Source organism: Thunnus albacares, chromosome 6 (assembly GCF_914725855.1).
Source record: "Thunnus albacares chromosome 6, fThuAlb1.1, whole genome shotgun sequence".
Lineage (NCBI taxonomy): Eukaryota > Metazoa > Chordata > Actinopteri > Scombriformes > Scombridae > Thunnus > Thunnus albacares.
In genome coordinates this window covers 1,608,120-1,629,748 of record NC_058111.1, presented here as the reverse complement: position 1 = coordinate 1,629,748, position 21,629 = coordinate 1,608,120, and the positions used below count along the sequence as shown (strand labels likewise).

The window sequence follows — 21,629 nt, the reverse complement described above, 5'->3', positions numbered from 1 at the left end:
TATATTTCCTCTCTCTTATTTTTCTCCTTTTTTACAATTGTAAATATTTTATTTAGAATCTGAATTGATTTGTTTCTCTGCATTTGACAATAAAACTGTTAAATCTTGAATCTTGAATATTTATGTGTCATTGTTTACTTTGATATTAGTGCCTCTTTCTCAAAAAAAAGATTCATTTAATAATATTTTACACAAATTAAAAATAAATAAATAAATAAAAATGACATCATCACACATTTCAATCAAACACCAGTGAAAAAGGTCTGAAGCTTCTTATTTATTTATTTTATTTAATTATTGTACATTATGTTCAGTATCAGACGTCTGGTTGTGTTTATTAATTACACCGTTCAGAGTATCAAATAATGTATTTTGTGTACTAAAGTAAAAACTTACTCTACTCACAATTTAAACAAATTCTATAAAATATGAATAAATTACATGTAATTCCACCTTTTTTAAAGCTGTGATGTCTGAATTGCGTCGTTTCCTTTTCACAAGCTCCACTTACTTGTTTTGTCTCTTCAGAGCTTTCAGCAACATGTCATGACCTTCATCGGTTTTGCTGCTTTGTCACGGAGGATGCTCGTTGTCTCTGTGACCTGATGAAGGCCATGAGATATGGCTGAAAGCTCCAGATAAACCTAAGTAAGTGGACCATGTGATAAGAATGTTTTAGCAGCAATAATGAAGCTTAAAAAAGATAAAAACTTTTAATGTTAGGAGGTTTAATGTTTTATATATTTTTATAAGATTATATTATGACGAGGATGAAAGAAGCAGGAAAAGTTTCCATCATATGTTCAAGAAATTAAAACATGTTACACCAATAAAAAGAAACTAGAGCATAAAATAAAACTTGCAGTCTGATCTGTTTAAATCATTCATGACTCATTATTACATCTTCACTGATTACTGATACGTTTCAGAGTCATGATGTCATTGATTGATAAATTCAGTGATGAATCATTGAAGATGTTTTGAAAACATTTTGACTTCTATAGTTACGAAAGTTAATTAAACAAAAAATAAAAATAAAATAATCCTCCAGTTTCCTCCAGAGGTCTGAACAATCAGAAATAAAAATGTATATATATATTTTTACAATAATATAATTTGGCTTTAGTGTTTATAAAATGCTTTTTTCAAACTTTCTCAAGACAAATATCCAAGTTAACAGCAGCGTCACCAGAGACTAAAGGCTGCAAGAAATAGTTGAATAAATCTCTTGTGAAGCTCACAGGAGTTATAAGTTTGAACAGATTCTTCATATATTGTTTGATACGAACAATCAGCTCTGAAAAGTTTGGCTTTTTACTTGAATTTTGATTTGTGAATATAAAATTTGGTGATAATAGTAAACAAATTAGAGACTCCTGTCAAGTTCAGTGAATCTAAACTAGACATGTTTCCAAAAGTGAAGAAAAGTAAATATGATCAGTGATGAAACTATTTATAATTTACTCCACAGACATCAAAATAAAACCTGTGAAGCAAAATAATGACTTTAGTGTGTGTGTGTGTGTGTGTGTGTGTGTGTGTGTGTGTGTGTGTGTGTGAGAGAGAGAGAGAGAGAGTGTGTGTGTTGATGACGTATGTGGGCGGGGTCAGAGTGACCTCACCTGTTGCTCAGGTGAGTTTATCTGCGACAACAAAAAGCTACCAAACAAGGAAGTGAGTCAGAGCTCGCGCGCAGCAGAAAGACGTTTCGGCCTTTTGTTGGTTAAAAAACAGTAAAAACACAAAAAGTTTGATTTTATTTCGATTCATAAAGTTTCTTTTGCGGTTTGAAGTTCCTGATCCGGTCTGAAGAAATGCGTCTCAGGTTCTGCATCCTCGCTGTGTGCTTCCTGGTCTGGCCTGGTCTGGCCCGGGACTGTGACTGGGACCAGTCCATAGATCCGGATCAGGATCTGGACCCGGCCTCTCTGGCTGCAGGGGCGCGGAACCTGGGCCGGATCATGGAGGTGTCTGACCCGGAGAGCTGCCGGGCTGCGTGCTGCGATGAGGCGGACTGTGACCTGGCCCTGCTGGGCTTCCCGGCGGACGGAGCCCCGCAGTGCGCGCTGGTCAGCTGCGGGAGCCGCCGGGACTCGTGCGTCCTGCAGCCCAGCACGCAGTTCAAAGTTTACCGCAAGAATGTGAAGCCGGAGCCCCGCCAGGCCGCGCCGGAGGACGACGAGAAGCCGCACATCGTCCCGCTGCTGGGCTCCTGGGAGCCGCGGAGCAACGACACCAACAACGGTAACAACCGATAATCAATCAATCAATCAATCAATCAACATGTGGCTCTGCTGCTCAGTCTGATTATTGATTAGTGAGATTGATCTTTTTATAATATAAAGTGGATTTTATTCCGTCTTGTTGGTAAATTCTGACGCCAGAAAATTCAAAGTTTAAGGAACTTAAACATCAGAAGTCAGAATGAAATGAGGTGATTTTGTGATATTGATTGATGTTCTCTCTGTTATCTCTGGTTTTGAGGGATTTTGATGGTTTGATGATTTTCATTATTTTCATGATTCATCTTTTAGGAGAGTTTAAAATGTCAGAAATGGTTTTTGTTTTGTCCAAAACACAAAAATATTCAGATTCCAGTGACGGAAAACAGAAAAGCAGCAAATCTGAGACGTGAAACTAGAAATTGGGAGATGATCAAAGTAGTTGTTGATGAAGTTTTCTGTAGATGATCTGCTGCTGGAAGCTGCTCCGCTGGTTCAACCAGAGACGGATTAGTTCAACACGTCACTAACATGTCAGCATCAGGAGGAAGAGGAGGAGGATGATGATGATGATGATGATGAGGTCATGAAGAAGCGTGCTGGAAAACACGTCTTTACTGAGGAGAGATGGTCACGTAACTTTGACAATAAATCAATCAGTTAATTAATCCGTATCAAACTGATGGTGAGCAGAGATGTGAAGTTTATGTGATTTGGGCTTAAAGTTCTAAATCTGTGTGAAACTATTAGTTGATCGATTGATTGATTGGCAACTAATTTCATATTTATTGTTTTGGTCATTTTGAGCGTTTCATTGACTCATATTTTCCACTTTTTTCCATTTTTAAATCATTTATAAAGTGAATATTTTGGGGTTTTGAACTGTTGATGTGACAGAAGGAGACTTCTGAAGACGTCATGTTTGACTCATTTTACACTATTTTCAAACATTTTACAAACCAAAACAAGTCAACAAGGTTTCTGTCCTGAACTTGTGTGTTTTTTTAATGAATATGAAGCAAAGTTGACTTTATACAGCGCGTCCATCTGTACATGATGTAAAACACAAGAAAAAAAAAGCAAAAATTAGAAGAAAACGTTAGTTAATGGTCTGAAAATGTCTCACAAGCCCTCCGGTTCTTCTTCTGATTTACTTTTTGATGACTGAGTGATTTTATTTCAGGTAGTTTTCAGCTCACATGTAAAGATTCGCTGCTTCTTTCATCATGCAGGACGTTAAACTGTCGGTCAGGTAAAACAGAACATTTGATGACGTCACATTTGACTCTTTTACTGACATTTTAAATGATCGATTTGAGGGAATATTCAGCAGATTAATGAGAATAATCGTTAGTCGCGACCACTGATGAGGAGGCCTGTCAGTTGTCTCACATTCATTGGATCAGATGGTTTAATCCAGAGCTGAGACAACTAATACTAATAATAATGATAACGATCGTACATGTTACTGATAGATACACCGCGAGTTAGAAAAGATCATTAACGGAGCACACGGTACGAATCGATTATTCAATCAGCAACATCGTTTGAATCTTTTTCGTTTCAGCTTCTTAATCATCAAGTTTTTCTGTTTTTCTTTGTTTTTAGGTGACAGTAAAGTGAATATCTTCATATTTTAGACTGTTAGTCAGACGAAACAAGACATTTGAAGACGTCACTTTGGACATTTTCACTATTTTCAGACACCTTGTGAACCGCAGCTAACGATTGTTTTCACTATTAATTAAGCTGCTGATTATTATCCTGATGAATTGATTGACAGTTCAGTCTATAAAACAGTGAAACATGCTGTTCTAACCTCCCAGAGTCCAACACGACGTCATCAAACTTCCACTTTTATCTGAAACCAAAAGATATTAAAGTTACTGTGATATAAGCAGCTGCAATAAGTCGATCAGTCAATCGAGAGAAAATCAATTTGTTTTGGTAATTGATAAAAATACCAAATGTTTATCTGTTCCAGCTTCTTAAATGGGAGGATTTGCTGCTTTTCTTTGGACAGTAACACAAATATCGTTTGGTTTGGACTAAAAAAAATGAAGAATTTGAAGACGTCAGATTGGATTTAATTAAGTTAATCAATAAATTGCAAAAATAAACATCAGAGTAGTTGATAATGGTTGCCGCTAAAGCTGGAACCATCAAATGACTTTTAGTGAGATCATTAAAATAATGGAGCTGCAATGATTAATCGATTAGTTGTCAACTACTTTGATCATCAATTGTTAAAATTCTCTGATTCAGCTTCTTAAATGTGAATATTTTCTGGTTTCTTTCGTCTCTATGACAATAAACTGAAGATCTTTTAGGTTATGAACAAAACAAGACATTTGACATCTGTAGTTTTAATCAAAACAGCGGAGCAGGAAGGTCACCAGACTTATTTACCTGAAAACACGTCATTAAAGCAGCTTTCCAGACCTGGAAATGACCGAAATCATTCAGTTCAGACTCACACTGAACTTTTTGAAACTGTATTTGCAGGTTTGTTTGTTTTTTTTTTTTTAAGGTTTACATCCTGTGTTGGAAATTTACAGCTTCTGCTTTTAGTGAAACCAGTTACAAACAGTACAGATGGAAAAAACCAACAATAACTTGATGTTTCAGAGACATTAGAAACATCATGTAAAGTTCCAGATAAGCAGACTCAGTGACTCGTTCGTTCCAGACAGCTGAGGTGTCCGTTGGTCTGCTGGTTTGTGTTGTTTCCTGGTTTGGTGTGAATGTGAGGAGGAATGCGGCCGACCTCGCTCTGCGGTTTTTCTACCAGCGCGGCTTCTTCACTCACAGTTTCCTCATCAAACCTCTGAAACATAAACACAGTTTACTTGAATGCACTTCCTGTATCGTGGTGTAATTGTGCTGCATTCCAGGTTTTTAAATAAGAGGTGGAAGAACATTCACACATTTTTATACCGGAGCTGAAATGATTATTGATTAGTCAGTCGACAGAAAATGAATCATTAACTATTTAGATAATCAAATAATGTCATTTTTAATCAAACATGGTAAATATCTGCTGGTTGCAGCTTCTTAAATGTGATGATTTAAAGCTTTTCTTTGTAACACATGACAGTAAACTCAATGTCTTTGTGTTTGATCCATGACGACGTCACCTGTGACTGAGAAATAATAACAAACATTTTTCAGTGTTTTCAGACATTTTTCAGGCAAAATGATGTTGATGTTGAGTTTCGTAGCTTAACAGTGAAGCGACGAGTATTTCTGTGTAATTATCAACATTAATTAAGTTTTCTTCTTTTTTTAATCTCAATTTTATTCGTTTAACTATTCATCTATTAATTATATTCTTTTATTTTGTGTTTTTCTTAAATGCAGTTTTACTTTTACTTCCTGTTTTTGTGTATTTTGTTGTTTTTTCTCTTCTTTTAATTATCTTTTGTTCAAAACAGACTAAATATAATGTTAAAAATGATTAAAAACAAACAGATAATTCACCTCCTAATCAATATTTTATTTATTTGTTTGTGCCAATCACATCCATTTTAATAGTGAATTTATGGTACTTTCCCACACTGTTTGCATCAGATAAACGACTCACTGAAATATTCTAACATTAAAACTGAAAGTCGACACTTAAACTTTATAGTTGTTGATTAACTGGAGATCTGAAGAGTTTGAGTTCAGCCCTAAAAACACGTCACCATCCAAAACTGTCGCCGAATTTAACCCGTTTCCTCGTCTCACCTCGAACTAACCTGCACAGGTAGAAACTGCGTCACTATTTGGATGTTTCTCTCACAAAGGGAACATATTTTCAGCTCCTGATAGCTGCTGTGTGAATCTGCTGAGTTAATGCTGGTGATCTTTGTTCTCAGTCAGCGCTGGATCTCCAGGTCGGACCGGTCAGTCCGGTTTCTAGAAGCTAAGAACAGTAAAGCACAACAACACAACAACTGTTTGATCAGCTGTGATCTTTTAGAGAGCAGAGTTAGTTATTCTTATTGGTGAAATAGACAAAAAAGAGAGACATAGAAGATAAATAAGACAATAACATAATGCAGTTATGATGATGTTTGTGACGATATGACGAGAGTCTGGGAGTAGAGATTAGATTAAGGTGTGTGTGTGTTTTGATGTTTGTATGAGAGGCAGTGATATGTGTGTGTGTTAAGTGATCCTGGACAGGTTGGTGTGTGGCGGAGAGAAAGACGAAGACATATTGTTAATGTTATAGCAATAATAAATATATGATGTAACAGCAATGTAATAATAGTAATAATGATAATAATACCATCGTTATCTACAGTACAATGTAATATTGTATTATTATAATAATTAACATGACATTTACATTACAGCAGTGAGGAGTGACTCCCTCCCTCCTTTGTTAGTTTAGTTTAAGTCTGTAGTTTCAGGGACATCTGGCTTTGAGCCGCACCCAGTGGAGGACTACGGCCCGCTGCAGGTTTTGTGCTTCGGACCACTCCCAGACTGTTTGGGAGGGAGTCTGTCTTTGTTTCTTTGTTTTCTTTTTTGTTTTGTTTTGTTTTTTCTTCTTTTAAAGACGGGGGTTGGGGTGGTTGAGCTTACTTCACCCCCACCCACCCCAACCAGAACCCCCGCTGTGCTGCCAGAGGGCCGGATGGGGAGCCACCAACCCCCGACCCCCCCCAACCCAACCCAACCCAACCCAGTCCAGCCCCATTATCCCATCACTATTGTTTGGCTGTAACAAGGTCATTATCACAATTACAGTAAATGAAAACAAACAATTAAACAGATGAATTAATAAGTAGAGTGTCTGTGTAAAGAAAAAACAAAAAATAAATGCGTGTAATTGTGTGTGAAAGTGTGTGTGTGTGTGCGTTGTAATATGATGTATTGACATGAATGGGAACCATCTTTCTTAAAAAAAACTGTATGTATGTATTCTGAAAGGAGGTTGGTCCAATGGTTAATATGTATTGAATTATTGGTGTTCTTGGTGACAGTTAGAGAAATGATGTTCTTGTATTTGTATGTTGACATCTGAAGTGTCTCCTAGGAGACAGAGCTGTGGGGATGGACGGATTCTACAGTCCAAGATGGTGGAGAGTTTTTATGTTACAAGCCCCTTTCACACCACCTGTTCAAGGCGGGAATGCTGCACCTTTATTCCACCGTGCTGTTCTGTATAAAAGTTACGGACACAGAGTCGAGGGGGTGTGCAGAGTTGCTACGGAGGTAGTCACAGAGCCGGATCGACGGCCAGCAACGCCAGCAGTCTGTGTAAAAACACACACAGGGGTGGCATTATGCCGGCTTTGTTTGCTTCAGTGTGAAAAAGCAAAGGCGTCTTAATGACGGATCCTCTTTACGGCTATAATGCGGCTATTGTAGATTGTGAGCAAGTTTATTTTCATTTTATATTAAGTAATATGTATTCTGTGGATGATTTTTTTATTGGTTAGATCAGTGTTCCAGCTAGCTGCTGGGACTCGTACAGAATAATCTGATGTTTATAAAAGTCTGTAGAGCTTTCAGGTTAGTTTATTTGAATTTGTAAATTGAATGATATCATTAATTATTTCAGAAGGTTCAAGTGGGTTATAAGTTATTTTAATTTTTGCTTTGATTATGGATTTAAGTTGTAGGTATTCTGGTGTCTCCCAACTCCTCCCTGCTTCCGTATAAAGTCTTTGAAGTCTATGAACTGGTTGTTATGGGAAAGATGATGAAGGTGTTTTGTGCCCATGTGTGATAGTGAAGAGGGGTTCTGTGGAGCTGTAAGAAGTGTTTTTACAGTGTTGGAGTGGAATTAAAAATCTGAACGACTTTCCACTGGGCTGTCAGAGTTGTGGAAATTACAGTATTTTTAAAGCTAGGATGGTTGTGTTGAGGAAAGATAAATCTGAGGGTGAGATGTTTTTGCAGTATAGATGTTCCAAGTCTATCCATGAGATATTATGGTTGGTTTGATGGATCTATTTAACAGGTATTGTATTTGATTTTCCAGGTAGTAGAAGAAGTTTGGAGGCTCAGGCCCGCCTTAAGATTTGCTTTTTTGTGGAGTGGATAGTTAAATAGTTTTTATTTTTCCTGTCGACATGTGATAGATTTGAATTTATGTGCTGGTGTTACAGGCAGCATTGAAAAGAAGTAGTTCATGCGTGGCAGGTATTTTCATTTTCGGTTTTCAGTCGTCCTATGAGTGTTCCTGTAAGGACAATATAATATCATCTGCATAGAGGCTAATTTATGTTGGTTTGTGGTGTGAACTTCTTTTAATGGCATCGTTATGACGTATCACATCAACATCTCATTACATTTGAGGATCTCATCTTGTTTTCATACGATCGTTTCATTGCATTGACAGTGCCATCGCATAACTCTCTCTCTCTTTCACTGGGTCTTTGTGCATCTGTGATTTGTTTTATTTCATGAAGTTCATATATTTTCTGGATCCATGTTTGTTTATGTCAGTTTTTAATGTTTAGGCTTCTTACAGAAGCCAGAAGGTGAGACTGTTAGTGTCTGTAGCACTGATACTGCCTGAAACACTGAGGAAGAGTCAGTCATAACGTAAACACAAACACCAGAAACCGAGGTCTGTACCACGAAGCAGGGTCAGTGTGTTAGCAGCTGTGTTTGAGTCTAAATCAGTTTCACAAATCTGGCTCACTTGTAACCCGGTTAGATCACCGTGGTAACCAATGCTGAACAGCTAACCTGCTCCTGAGCACGTTAACTTCATGGAATCATCATTCCTGAAGGATCCTGACAAAAGTCCGGTGGAGATTTTGAGCCAGGCTAAAAGCTGCTGTGACTTTCACTGACTGTTAACATGTCACTTTATTAAGTTTTAATATTTGTCCACGTCAGTTTATCCAAGTAACACTGGTTTGGAAATTCGCTCCCATATTTTTGGAGATGTGAGGAGCTGCTGGCTGAGTGAGACCAGCCGGTCATCTCGACTGCAAATTAAATCGATTTAACAGTTTCATACTGCAAACTACTATGAAAATCAGTATATAGTACATACTGCATACAGCGTTCATCGGTAGTATGTAGCAGGCAGTTCCCAACACAGACATTGTGTTTCAGATTGTTATACTCATTTTAAAATAGATTTTCAAAATAAATAACATTTTGTGATTTGCAGACTGCTGAAGAAGAGATGTTTCGTGATAATGTTTTGCTGTGGATGACAAACCTGCAGAAACGGATGTGTAAATGCTGAGTTTGGTTTGACAGTTTCAGTTTCAGCCACGTCAGTGTGACTGTGACCTAAAACCAGCTTTAAACTGGTTCCAGTTCCACAGAGAGAGACAGAAATAACAGTTAATGAAATGTTAATGAAAACGCACTGAACGAACAGTTAACGACCAACAGAACCAGAAGAACCAGCACATGACCTCTAAAACCTGTTGATGTTCCCTCTCTTCTTCTTCTTCTTCTTCATCATCTCTTTCAGTCCGCTGTCGTCTGCCGATGAAGGTGGGTGTGTGCCGCGCGGCCTTCCCAAAGTTTTACTACGATGTGACCAATCAGAGCTGCCGGACCTTCACGTACGGCGGCTGTGGCGCCAACAGGAACAACTTCGACTCCCAGGAGGAGTGTGAGGCCACCTGCAGCGGAGTCTCAGGTAACACAACAAACATCTAAAATGTCTCCGGCTGCTGATTGGCTGTCACAGACACTTCAGTTTAAGATAAAATGTTACCGTAGAGCTGCAACAATTAGTCAATTAATTGATTAGTCGATTGACAGAAAATGAACAATTTTTATTTTGACAGCTGAATAATAACGCCAAACGTCTGCTGGTTGCAGATTCTCAGATGTGATGATTTGAATCTTTTCTTTGTTTCATGACAATAAACTAAAGATCTTTGGTTTGAACTGTTGATCAGACAAAACAAGACATTTGAAGACGCATTTTTACTATTTTCTGATACTTTATAGACAAAATGATTAACCAACTATGAAAATAGTTACAGCTGCAACAATTACTCGATTGACAGAAAATGAATCGCCAACTACTTTGATAGTTCAATAATTATTCATACTCATTTTTAAAGAAAAACGTCCAAATTCTCTGAATATTTTCGGTTTCTTTAGTCTTTATGACAGTAAACTGAATATTTTTGGTTTGTGGACAAAACAAGACATTTGAGGACGTCATCTTGAGAAATACTGATCCACCAAACAACTAAACGATTTAATGGAAAAAACAATCTGCGCCATCAATAATTAAATTGTTAGTTGCAGCTCTGTTTTGAGACTCAGCTGAAGGCGCCATAACAACACGAACAAAATCAAAATTACTCAGAGGACACAAGAAGTCTAAAGCTTGATTTATGGTCGCTCAGAACTGGTTCTTACGACGTGCCGTCCAACAACGTCAGAAATCAAATGTGTTAGTCGTCGTTAAAACAGTTTCACTCAGAGTTGGAGTGAAACGCCGACACAGAGAGAGGAGGAGGGGGACGAGGGGGCGAGGGGGGGTTTAGAGTTCCACTTTCTGACAAGCATGTCTGAAGGAGTGTACAGCCACCTAAATGCTGCATTCAAGTTATGTGGTTGATTCTGTAATTATCAGTTTCCGCTGTGGAAATAAGTCGTAATCATAACTATGAAACTCCTAATAACACAAAAGTGTCTGAAAAGCAAACAAACAAGGACAAAGTCTGGCGTTTGAGTAAATTAAACCCAGATTTAATGGTCACATGGTGCTCAGGACCAACTCTGCAGCTGTCACAAGACCGAAACACCTACGACGGCATTAATCACTGAACAAATCTTTAATAACCTGCTCGTTAGCTTCAGGTCGGATCGTTCGTTGTGTCTCTTTGGGGATTTTCAGGCTTTTAGATCAGTTTGAAACTCTTTAACTTTCTCTCTGCTTCTCTTCTATGATTCACTTTTCTTCCCTGAGTTTATTTTAGTTTTGCTTGTTATTATTTCTCCTTCTTTTTTTTTTAATTTCATCTTCTGCTCAAAAGTCGACTCTGGTGGGACTCGAACCCACAACCTTTGAATCACTCCTCTTAGTGTTGACTAGAAGTCCAATGCGCTATCCATTGCGCCACAGAGCCTGCTGGCTGCAGGGTGTCGGGTTCCGATTCATGCCTGCGGGGCGGGAGGAGGAGGGGCGGTGGGGGTGGGGGGGGGACTGAAAGGTCCGAGGTCAAGTTTTCTTTCCATGCAGCTGTTAACACGACGGACTGAGTGTGTCGTTTGTAGTTTGATCTGAAGGCTCCAAACTGAAACCTGCTGTCAGACTTTACGAGGCTGCGTCAAACATGAGCTCACCAGAGTATCAATAAAGTTTCATCTTATTCCATAATTTATTTATGTTTGAACTGGTATATTTGTCTTATTATCACATTTATAATTTACAATAAATTGAATTTGTTACTTGATAAAATTATAGTTAAAAAGTTCAGTGATGTTTAATAAAGATTTCAATTTATCCTTCCGGACTTTTTAAAAACTTTATTGAACAAAGCAGATTTCCATTTTAAATTTACTGTAACAATAGTGTTTGACTGTGGAAATGGAAGAAGGTATAATTAAGCTTATTCATAGTTATATAAGTATGTAAACAATGTGGACATGAAGAACTTAAAGAAACAAACACACATAGAAATAAAGAACGAAAGATACATTTCAGATACTTTAAAAATGAGATTATAACATCAACTAATGTTTTTGTTTTGTAATTTTAAAGCATTTAGCAAAAAGATATTTACACAGTTTTTGTTGTTGTTTTGCTGTTTGTATATTCAGATAGAGATAATCAATAAGTCTAATAAGCTTTTTCCTCCCTGATTTTTTTTTCTTACTTTAAGTTTACAATTACTAATCAGTATCTAAACAGTTAATAAATGGTTTATAACTCACTATAATGTAGTTATAAGCAGATATAAGGACATTTTAAGTTTATTAATGAATAGTATTTATTATAACTTCTCCTTTGAAGACATATTTTATGTTATTACAGCTGTGTTTTACTATATTGTCATTCATGATCTGTTCATACAGCAGTAAACACTTCAGGATGTCCACAGGAGGAGTTATAGTTATTGATTAATACATTAATCAACACTTAAATCTGCTGACAGCTGCATTATAGTGAGTTATAAACCATTTATTAACTCTATTATAGCTTCATTTCCGTCGTTTCAAGTTTTTCATTATTTCATCGTGCTGCGGTCTGACACACTGATGAGGTCATTTTGGTAACGCTCGCTCTCATTGGCTGAACTGTGAGCTGCTCAGCTTCCTTTTGAATGCGTTTCTCACACTTCACACGTTCTTGTTTCATCTCGTCTGTCTGCTGTTCTGCTCAAAAGTCGACTCTGGTGGGACTCGAACCCACAACCTTTGAATCACTCCTCTCAGTGTTGACTAGAAGTCCAATGCGCTATCCATTGCGCCACAGAGCCACGTGTTGCTGCAGCGCCGCAGGAGGGATTTTACTCTGGAGAACACACACACAAACACACACACACACACAAACACACATACTGATGCTTTTCACAGTGGTGTTTACTGTAAACTGATGACAGCAACCAGAAACACAAACATGTTTGGATGATGATGCACAAAAAAAAGTTTAAACTGACTTTATCTCTTAAAAATGTTGGTTTGTTTCAGTGAAAATCTGTAAAAGCTGAAGTTATTCCACCCTTAAAGGACGAGTTCACAGTTTTAAAACAACAGTCAGGAGCCCAAATGAACATTAAAGCTGTTTTTCTTGCTGTAATCATTCCTCCTGTTCATACTTACCCTTCATAATGTACTTACAATAGTAGTGATGGGGGACAAAATCCACAGTCCTCCTTCTGTGCAAGCTAATATGAGGCTTCAGCATCCAAACGAGTCAAATCAAGTAGATATCTTTCAATATTAGTCTTTTTAGTGCCAAAGTCCCTCTTTTTGTTACTATTTGATGCTAAAAAGACTGTAAACGTGTCAGATATCCGCTTGATATGACTAACTCAGACTGCTGAAGCCTCATATAAGCTTCACAACAACTTTTAAATGCGTTTATCATCATTTTAAGACACACTTGAAGAATTATGAACCCGTCCTTAAATGGCAGGATGAAACATTGAGGGTTTTAAGGTGTTTAATTAAGAGATTTGGTTTCCCAGAAACACTTGATCACTGGTGAAGTGTGTGTGTGTGTGTGTACGTGTACTTTTATTACTGACGTTGTGGGGACGTAAGTCTGTCAGGTACAGTGCGGGGACTCGCCTCCAGTTTGGAGACAAAAACAAGTTCCCATAATGTAAATCATACAATTCTAGAGTGATGATTGGTTTAAGGTTATGGTTTGGTTAGGATTAGGTTCATTTCTCCAGGAAATGACTGAGTGAAGTGATTGAAACACGACTGTGTGTGTGTTTGTGTGTGTGGAATCAGGTTTCTGTGGTCAGACCGGTTCTGTGAACTATGATCCTGAAGACAAACAAAACGTTCCACCTGAACAGAAAACTTTTTTTTCCCCACTTCATGGGGAAAAAAAAAATCAGATTTCCAGCAGCTGTTCTTTCATCTCACTGTCTTTTCTTTCTGTCTTTGTTTCTCGTATCTGCGTCATTTAGAGCTGTGACCACTTATCATCATGATTGATTATTTCCTGAGTTAATCATTTCTTTGTGGTGCTGGGTAACTCCTGAAAACATTCTATACTAGTGCATATTTATAATAGAAAGAAAGGAAGAGGGTGTGGCGCCTGAAAGATGTGGCAGGGAGGGTGTTGCATGATGGAAAAAATGTAGAGTTTGACACTAACGAGAGGCTAAAAAGTCAGGATATCATTTACGAAACAGGAGGTAATACTGCAGTTGGTTGGGACTATTTTCAGCGGCGGATTAAGCCACATTTGGTGCTGTAGTGAGTATTTTAGGCAGCAGCACAGTGTGTGTGGGAGCGAGTCAAAATAAACTCATGAGACATGGGTGGAGTTTTTTATGCTGTGTTGTTTTGAAAGAGAATTATGAAATTAAAAAAAATAGTGAACACAAAGCAAATCTTTAAACCATGTGGAGCCTAGTCATCGAGCATCATATCAAGGAACATAAGAGATCTGATCAAGTTTAAAAAAACTTCAACTCCTGTTGTTGTGACTGTGTGTGTGTGTGTTCGGTCTGTCAGTGTTGTGTAACGAGAGCATTACGTGTGTGTGTGTCAGGTTAATGGATGCTTTTTCTGGAATTTGAGAACAACTGGGAGTGACAACTTAAACTAACACTCCCTCTTCTTCAGATAACACCCAGAGCGGGAGGTGAGGTGTGTGTCGCACATAAAGATGTAATCTTTCTTCTCTGGCTGCTGGTCATTTTAGATGGATTGAACTTTAAAGGAACAGCACTACATTTCGTGTCTTTGCATCTTCTTGAGAGTCACATGATTCAAACTGTTAACTAAACTATAAACTACCATTTCTACCACAGCAGACCAAGAACCTTTTAGAGGAAGTGACACTGCGTCTACATTAAGCCGTTAAATCCTAAAACACTGTTTTCATGCATCCACAGCAGGAGTTTCAGCTCGTTTCTGCAAACACCTCCATCCACATTAAAACGCTAAAACAAGTAAGTCTCCTCTTACTGAGCATGTGCAGATGACAGCAAATCAGACACAGAAAACCAGAGAGAAGAATCGGTATAATGTTTCAGTTTCTGCGATGGTTTATTGCAGCAGATTCCAACAGTTTGAGCAGAGAAAGGTGGTAGATAACTACGTTTAACTCTAAACAAGCTTGACAATAAAGACAACAACGCTCGCATGAAGCCGCCCGCCATTGCTGTTTCTTTTTCTTCCTTGTGGTGAAAAACTGTCCTTCCATGAACAGGCCAGTAATTGTGCAAAGAAAACGTTTACATCTATAAGAGAGGGGAGAATCAGCAATGTCATATTCTAATCTTCCGTGTGTGATGAGCGAAGGCCGCTAGGTCATGTGTGTTGGGAGAAATGTGGAAGAGGCCAAGTACAACTGATGTTTGGATTATTAACAAAGTCTTAAGATCAAGCCAGGTGGGGTTTAGCAATTAAGCTCCACGTTAGGAGGGGTTATGAGAGGTATATAATGTAATGTTTTATGATTTTTCATTAGGTCATTTGTCCCGGGTCAAAGCCTCAGTTTACTTTGTATTGCTCTTTATGCAGAGTAAACCTATTCACATTGAACTCTTTCAGCTTCCAGTGTGTTCATTTGAGTCTTTTTCATAATAAGTGGTAAATTAATTTCTGAGTTGTGGGTGACCTGAAGACTTCTGGCCCATCTGAAGATTTCCCACGACATCCTCTTCCAATGAAACGTCGCAGTACTGCCACCATCTGTTCTGTCAATGATATGACAGCGTTTCTACAAAGCTTCGTTTTCCCCGAACACACTACAACACACACTTTTCACATTTACTCTGGAGGCCATTTTGGAAAAGCTCCATTTTCAGGGGAGAAAAATGTTGTTTTAGTCTGGACGGAGGAACAAAATGGAGAGAAGAAGATGTGCTTACGAATTTAGCGGGCTTAGTGTCTCAGGAAGTAAACCTGCATTCGAACCAGAAGAATCTAGTTCCCGACGGATAGTTCCAGGTGTTTTTACATTTCAAAGGTGAAGGAACTTTAGAGGATGACAGTCACTGATTGGTCAAACACAGACAGCACAGCTGCTTCAACTTATGTAGCACTTCATTCATAAAACAAGGAGGTACTCTAGTATCGATATTATGACGAGAGAGGACTTTTCTCTTCATGAACCTTAAGAGCAAAGTTACGTTTTATTGTCAAGTTGCCAAACTAGAAAAGAGAGAGAAAAAGAAATCAAAAAAGAGTCTGCGTATAAAATTTAAGTTTTATTTTCATTATCAATTTAATCTTCAGTCTTTTGATCTGTAAAACATCAGGAAACAGCCCACAAATCACACGTTCCTACAGAACAAGGTGATGTCTCCAAATGTCTTGTTTATTCCGACCAAAAATATTAAATTTACTTTAAGTACGAGGAGAGCAGGAAAGTCTCACATATGAGAAACTGGAACCATGAAATATCTGACATTTATGCTTAAAAATTATTTAAACAATTAATTGATTCACAAAATAGTTGCCAGTAAGTGTAACCAGAACAAACCACTCAGCATGGATCGTAACTGACCAGTGTAACCAGTAACTGACCAGTGTAACGAGTAACTGACCAGTATAACCAGTAACTGACTGGTGTAACATGTCTGTGTTCAGGTTCAGTCCTTCCTGACGAGTCGACTCCTGCTCCTCCTGAAGTTCCTGTCAAAGCTCCTCGAATGGCTCCGGCCTTCAACTCAGGTAAAGACTTTAAACTGTGGTAGAAGTACGAGCAGCACTAAATGTAGTATTATTATATAATATAGTATTATTATTATTATTATTAGTAATATTAGTAATACTTGTGTGTATTTGACTCCTAATGAACCTTCTTGTTTTCTGTCTCCCTGCTGGTCCAGAGGCGTCTCAGGAATCTCCCAGTCCGGTCGAATCCAAACCTGCAGAGATCAACCTCACTGAGAAAAAAGGTAACACTCAAAGCACACCTAGACACCCCTAGACACCCCTAGACACACCTGGACACACCTAGACACACCTGGACACCCCTAGACACCCCTAGACACACCTGGACACACCTAGACACACCTAGACACACCTGGACACACCTAGACACACCTAGACACACCTGGACACACCTGGACACACCTGGACACACCTAGACACACCTGGACACACCTGGACACCCCTAGACACACCTGGACACACCTGGACACACCTGGACACACCTAGACACACCTGGACACACCTGGACACACCTAGACACACCTGGACACACCTGGACACACCTGGACACACCTGGACACCCCTAGACACCCCTAGACACCCCTGGACACCCCTGGACACCCCTGGACACACCTGGACACACCTGGACACACCTAGACACCCCTAGACACACCTGGACACCCCTAGACACCCCTGGACACCCCTGGACACCCCTGGACACCCCTGGACACACCTGGACACACCTGGACACACCTGGACACACCTGGACACCCCTAGACACCCCTAGACACCCCTAGACACACCTGGACACACTTGGACACACTTGGACACACTTGGACACGCCTGGATCACCTCTTGAGTCGAGAGGAAACTTACTCTGCTTCATTATTAGACTCAGATACTTCAGGACATTTACTGAAGTCACTTTTGTATTCTGTTTATTTTAGTTTGTAGATTTAATTTCACTATTTTTTCTCTTTTTATTTGGATAAATCGAGGCATCAAACCAAAATGTAGCCATTATAATAACAGATAAAGCAGGAAAGAACAATTATAAACTAAATAATAAGAAATTAGTTCAAATAAATGAATAGAATAAAAATACAGGTATAAAAACTTAAATGCATAATTAAAAAGCACAACTTGTGTGTAATATTATAAATTTTACACACCAGAAAAACTCCATAGAATGAACTGTTTCCTCGTATGTTGCAGTCCTGCAGTGTTTCTTTAATTAAAATGATTTCTTTGTGTCTACATTTTAATATTTCAATGTCACCTGGTCTTTTTTGACTCATCACAAGCAAGTCAAACCTTTTTTAAAAAGAAATATATTGATCTTTATTGATTTAGCTGCAAGAAAATGCCTCAAAAGGTTTTATACTACTTCTTACACGAAGGACACCTGGAAACACGCTGAGGTGGAAAATCAGTGAGACTGAAAAGGAGACGAGACAGTCGGACAGAACTAAGAAACAGAAATGTCTACAGAGTGAAACTAGAGAAACAGATAAACGGAGGGACAAAAAGACGAGAGCAGAGACAGAAAAAGAGAAATAATGGAAGTAATAAAGGAGGCCGAAGCGTCACTGCAGAAGCTGCAAAGGAAAGAATGAAGAGAGACGTTGAGAAATCAAAGAACAGACAGAAATAAAAAGAAGTTTGTTTACAGTTTTGAACAGTTTGTCCTGAGAATAAACCATCTGTGTGTGTGTGAGAGATAAACTGTGAGAATAAGGTCAGATGATCAGTAAACATGACTGTGACTCAGTAATAATAATGTCATTCTCTCTCCTACAGAAATGTTGGCTGATGACTTCGCTGGTATGTTCCAACTTTTCCTTCTTTGTAACACAAAGCAGCATTTTTAGATTTTTGTTGTGTCCTTCGTTCCTTCAGTTTATTGCAGGAGATCTCAACATTTTATCTGCAGAGCCCATAAATCTATAATTAACCAGCGCTTATGCAAACGTGGATTATTTATAGAATGACAGTTTAACAACAGTCTGAACTGGTGATTCAGTGGACGTTGAACTGTCACCTTGTTTCTCTGCTTCAGATCAGCTGTTCCCACAGCAGGTGGTTAATTTTTATTCATCACATGTACAAACTTTGCTAAAATGTTAAAACATTATTGATTTTTTGCAGATATATATTACAGTGGGTTCATCAAAGAACAGCTGAGACTGAGCCGGACAGGAAATGTGTTTTAAAAGAGGCTAAAAAGCACCAGATTTTTGTTTGACCAGATTTGTCAAACATACATTTATCATTTCTAGTTGACATTGCAGGTGTGTGTGATGTGAACGGTGTGTTTTTTGCTTCGTGCTGTTTTATTATTGTGCTGTTATACGTCTTAATTGTGACCTGCTGAAGGACTGCAGATGAAAATGAGCTGTAAACTAACTCTGGCACAACACATCAAATGGTAACATTCATGTTTAACACTGTACGTGGTCCCTTACAAATAAAATCAATAAATAAAATAGATGTAAACATTAATAAAATGAACAGCTGCAGTGGTTTAATCTCTGTCTGCTGTTTGGAACGATGGACAAAGTATGAAAATAGAAACTTAACATGAAAATGTGAAGATAAAAAAGCATTCACAAAATAACAAAGAGAAAGAGAGAAATAAAAAAATGAAATAAATTAAAAGTGTAATTGCCATGTTGTCCAATCAGAGCTCTGTGAGGCGGCGCCTCAGGCGGGTCCCTGCAGGGCGGCGTTTCAGCACTGGTACTACAACAGCAAGACGGGCAGCTGTCAATCATTCATCTACGGAGGCTGCAGAGGAAACAAGAACAACTACATCAACAAGGAGAGCTGTGTGGCTACATGTACAGCAGGTGAACAACACACCTGTGTGTGTGTGTGTGTGTGTGTGTGTGTGTGTGTGTGTGTGTGTGTGTGTGTGTGTGTGTGTGTCATCAGTAACATCTCCTCTCTCCTCCTGCAGTCACTGTGCTGCCGTCCAAGAAAGCTTCACCTGAGGACCAGGAGGAGGCAGACTACAAAGGTACACTAGTTATAAATAAAGTCAGTGCTGGAAAGTAACTAAGTACTGTATTTAAGTACAGTTTAGAGGTACTTGTACTTTACTTGAGTATTTCCATGTGATGCTACTTTCTATATTTCAGAGGGAAATATTGTACTTTCTACTCCACTACATTTATTTGACAGCTTTAGTTACTTTTCAGATGAAGATTTGACACAATGGATAATATAACAAGCTTTTAAAATACAACACAGGGGGTTTGAAGGGTTTGTCGTCTTAGGACAGGAAAGAGATCAGCTGTTTGTATGTTTTATAAGTTACTAAACACTTATCCACTCAGCCTAGTTTCTAGTAAGTGGAGCTTTACACTAAATGACTGATTTTATCTGGTGAATCTGACACATCTGACCAAACAAATACTTGTCAACAAGGTGAGAATAAAAGACAGAATAAAGTTTTATTAGCTACACCTGTCAGATATAATGTTTAGTGTGTCGGTAGATAACTGATGACTGATGTGTGTCTATCAGAACGCTGTGTGTCGACCCCGGACCCCGGCCCCTGCCGCGCCGCCTTCCCAAAGTTCTACTACGACTCCAACACCGCCAGCTGCCAGTCATTCATCTACGGCGGTTGTCGCGGCAACCAGAACCGCTACAACTCCATAGAGGACTGTATGGCTCGCTGCAGCGGAGAAGGTAACGAAGCTGATTTCATTATTAACCGTTCATACAGATGATCCGTACGTCTGATCGCGTGTCCTTCGTGTTCTCCCCCCCCCCCAGGCTCCTTCGAGGGTCGCGGCCGAACTCGCAGCCGCTGGACTGCAGGTCAGTTTTCTCTCTGAAAGATAAACTCAACAGACCAGACGGATGAAACATGATCTTCATCTCTCTCCTCTCCTCTCCTCTCCTCAGCCTTCTTCCTCTTCGTCACTCTGGCGGCCATCTCTGCTCTCCTGCTGGCGACGCTCGTCATCATCACACTGAGACGTCACAGTCTGTCCCGCCGTCCGTCCTCCATCAGGTAACATCTGAGTCCGACATATAAAAACATTATTAACCTTATTAAATCCCAATCACAAGCACAAAATCATATTTCTCATTATAACATAAGTTGGTATGTCTAATTGCAGTTAAAGATGACAGGTTTTATTTCTCATTAAAACTTATGTTATAACAAGAAAAAAAACTTTTATGATATGTGTTAATTGCTGATGTAACAGGATAAAGTGTTTTTATTACAAGAAAAAGTTTCTGGTTATACAAAGAAACTGAGCAAGTATTTATTTGTCAGGATCATCATGTACATTTCCATCAAACCGGACACTTTTCTTTCCTCCGTTATGTTAAAACAAGATGTTTTTATTCATGATTAACTGATGTTTGTGTCTTTGTTCAGTGACAAGGAGGAGCTGCTGCCAGATCCAGATGAGCAGTGTTCTGTGGAGTCTCTGACCGTCCCAGAGAGCCCCAAACCAGACAAGGCCTGAGGAGAGGCCCTGGTTTCCTCCCCGGGGGGGGGGGGGCGGGGGGGTCTGCAGGGGGTCCTGAGGGGTCTCAGAGCTGATTTTAACACTGTTATTCCTGCGACTTCTTAAAAGTGTCTGAAACATTCACACGTTCAACCGGGAAAAAAAATACAACATATTAGGAAACACAATGAATTACTGCGTATGAAGATGTGATTCTGAGCTGTGAGATCACAAGAAAAACACGTTAAAGGATCATTCTGCTGATTTTCTATACTTTTCTTCTTGTCAACAAATCTCATGTTTGGATCCAAACCAACAATGAACTAATCTACTAACAAATATTGTGTGTGTATCAAAGCCTGATATATTTTATTCCTCCGTTGTTGTCCAGAAACTATTAAAAACAGGTCAGTGAGCCACATCGCTGCACTGGGTGACATGTTCCAAGAGTTTGGTCACGTTAGTTTGTTTAGAAACGGCACCAAAGACTAATAACTGTATCATGTTTTCAGTCACTGGAGAGTAGTGCTGTGTACGGCAGACGCTACTTAACATGTGCATGAACGCGGCTCTGTTTACAGCTTCACAACGTCTGGATGTCACATCAACAGACTTGAAGTCTCATTTTCACGTTGTTGCATAAATCAAAACTCTA

General features: G+C 38.9%; 1 protein-coding gene and 2 non-coding genes across 3 annotated transcripts; 1 reads left to right on the top strand and 2 right to left on the bottom strand.

Moving 5' to 3' along the window:
* Nucleotides 1–1,638: 1,638 nt before the first annotated feature.
* Nucleotides 1,639–21,297, top strand: spint2 (serine peptidase inhibitor, Kunitz type, 2). Its single transcript, XM_044355067.1, has 11 exons — nucleotides 1,639–2,244; nucleotides 9,661–9,831; nucleotides 16,437–16,520; nucleotides 16,679–16,747; nucleotides 18,303–18,326; nucleotides 19,187–19,351; nucleotides 19,462–19,521; nucleotides 20,031–20,198; nucleotides 20,286–20,330; nucleotides 20,418–20,526; nucleotides 20,902–21,297. The coding sequence occupies exons 1-11, from the start codon at nucleotides 1,815–1,817 to the stop codon at nucleotides 20,990–20,992; spliced, it is 1,416 nt and encodes a 471-aa protein (XP_044211002.1). The 5' UTR covers nucleotides 1,639–1,814; the 3' UTR covers nucleotides 20,993–21,297.
* Nucleotides 11,190–11,281, bottom strand: trnar-ucu. Its single transcript is given in 2 exon segments — nucleotides 11,190–11,225; nucleotides 11,245–11,281. It is a non-coding gene; the product is annotated as a tRNA-Arg (tRNA).
* trnar-ucu lies at nucleotides 12,543–12,634 on the bottom strand. The gene is given in 2 exon segments: nucleotides 12,543–12,578; nucleotides 12,598–12,634. It is a non-coding gene; the product is annotated as a tRNA-Arg (tRNA).
* Nucleotides 21,298–21,629: the final 332 nt, after the last annotated feature.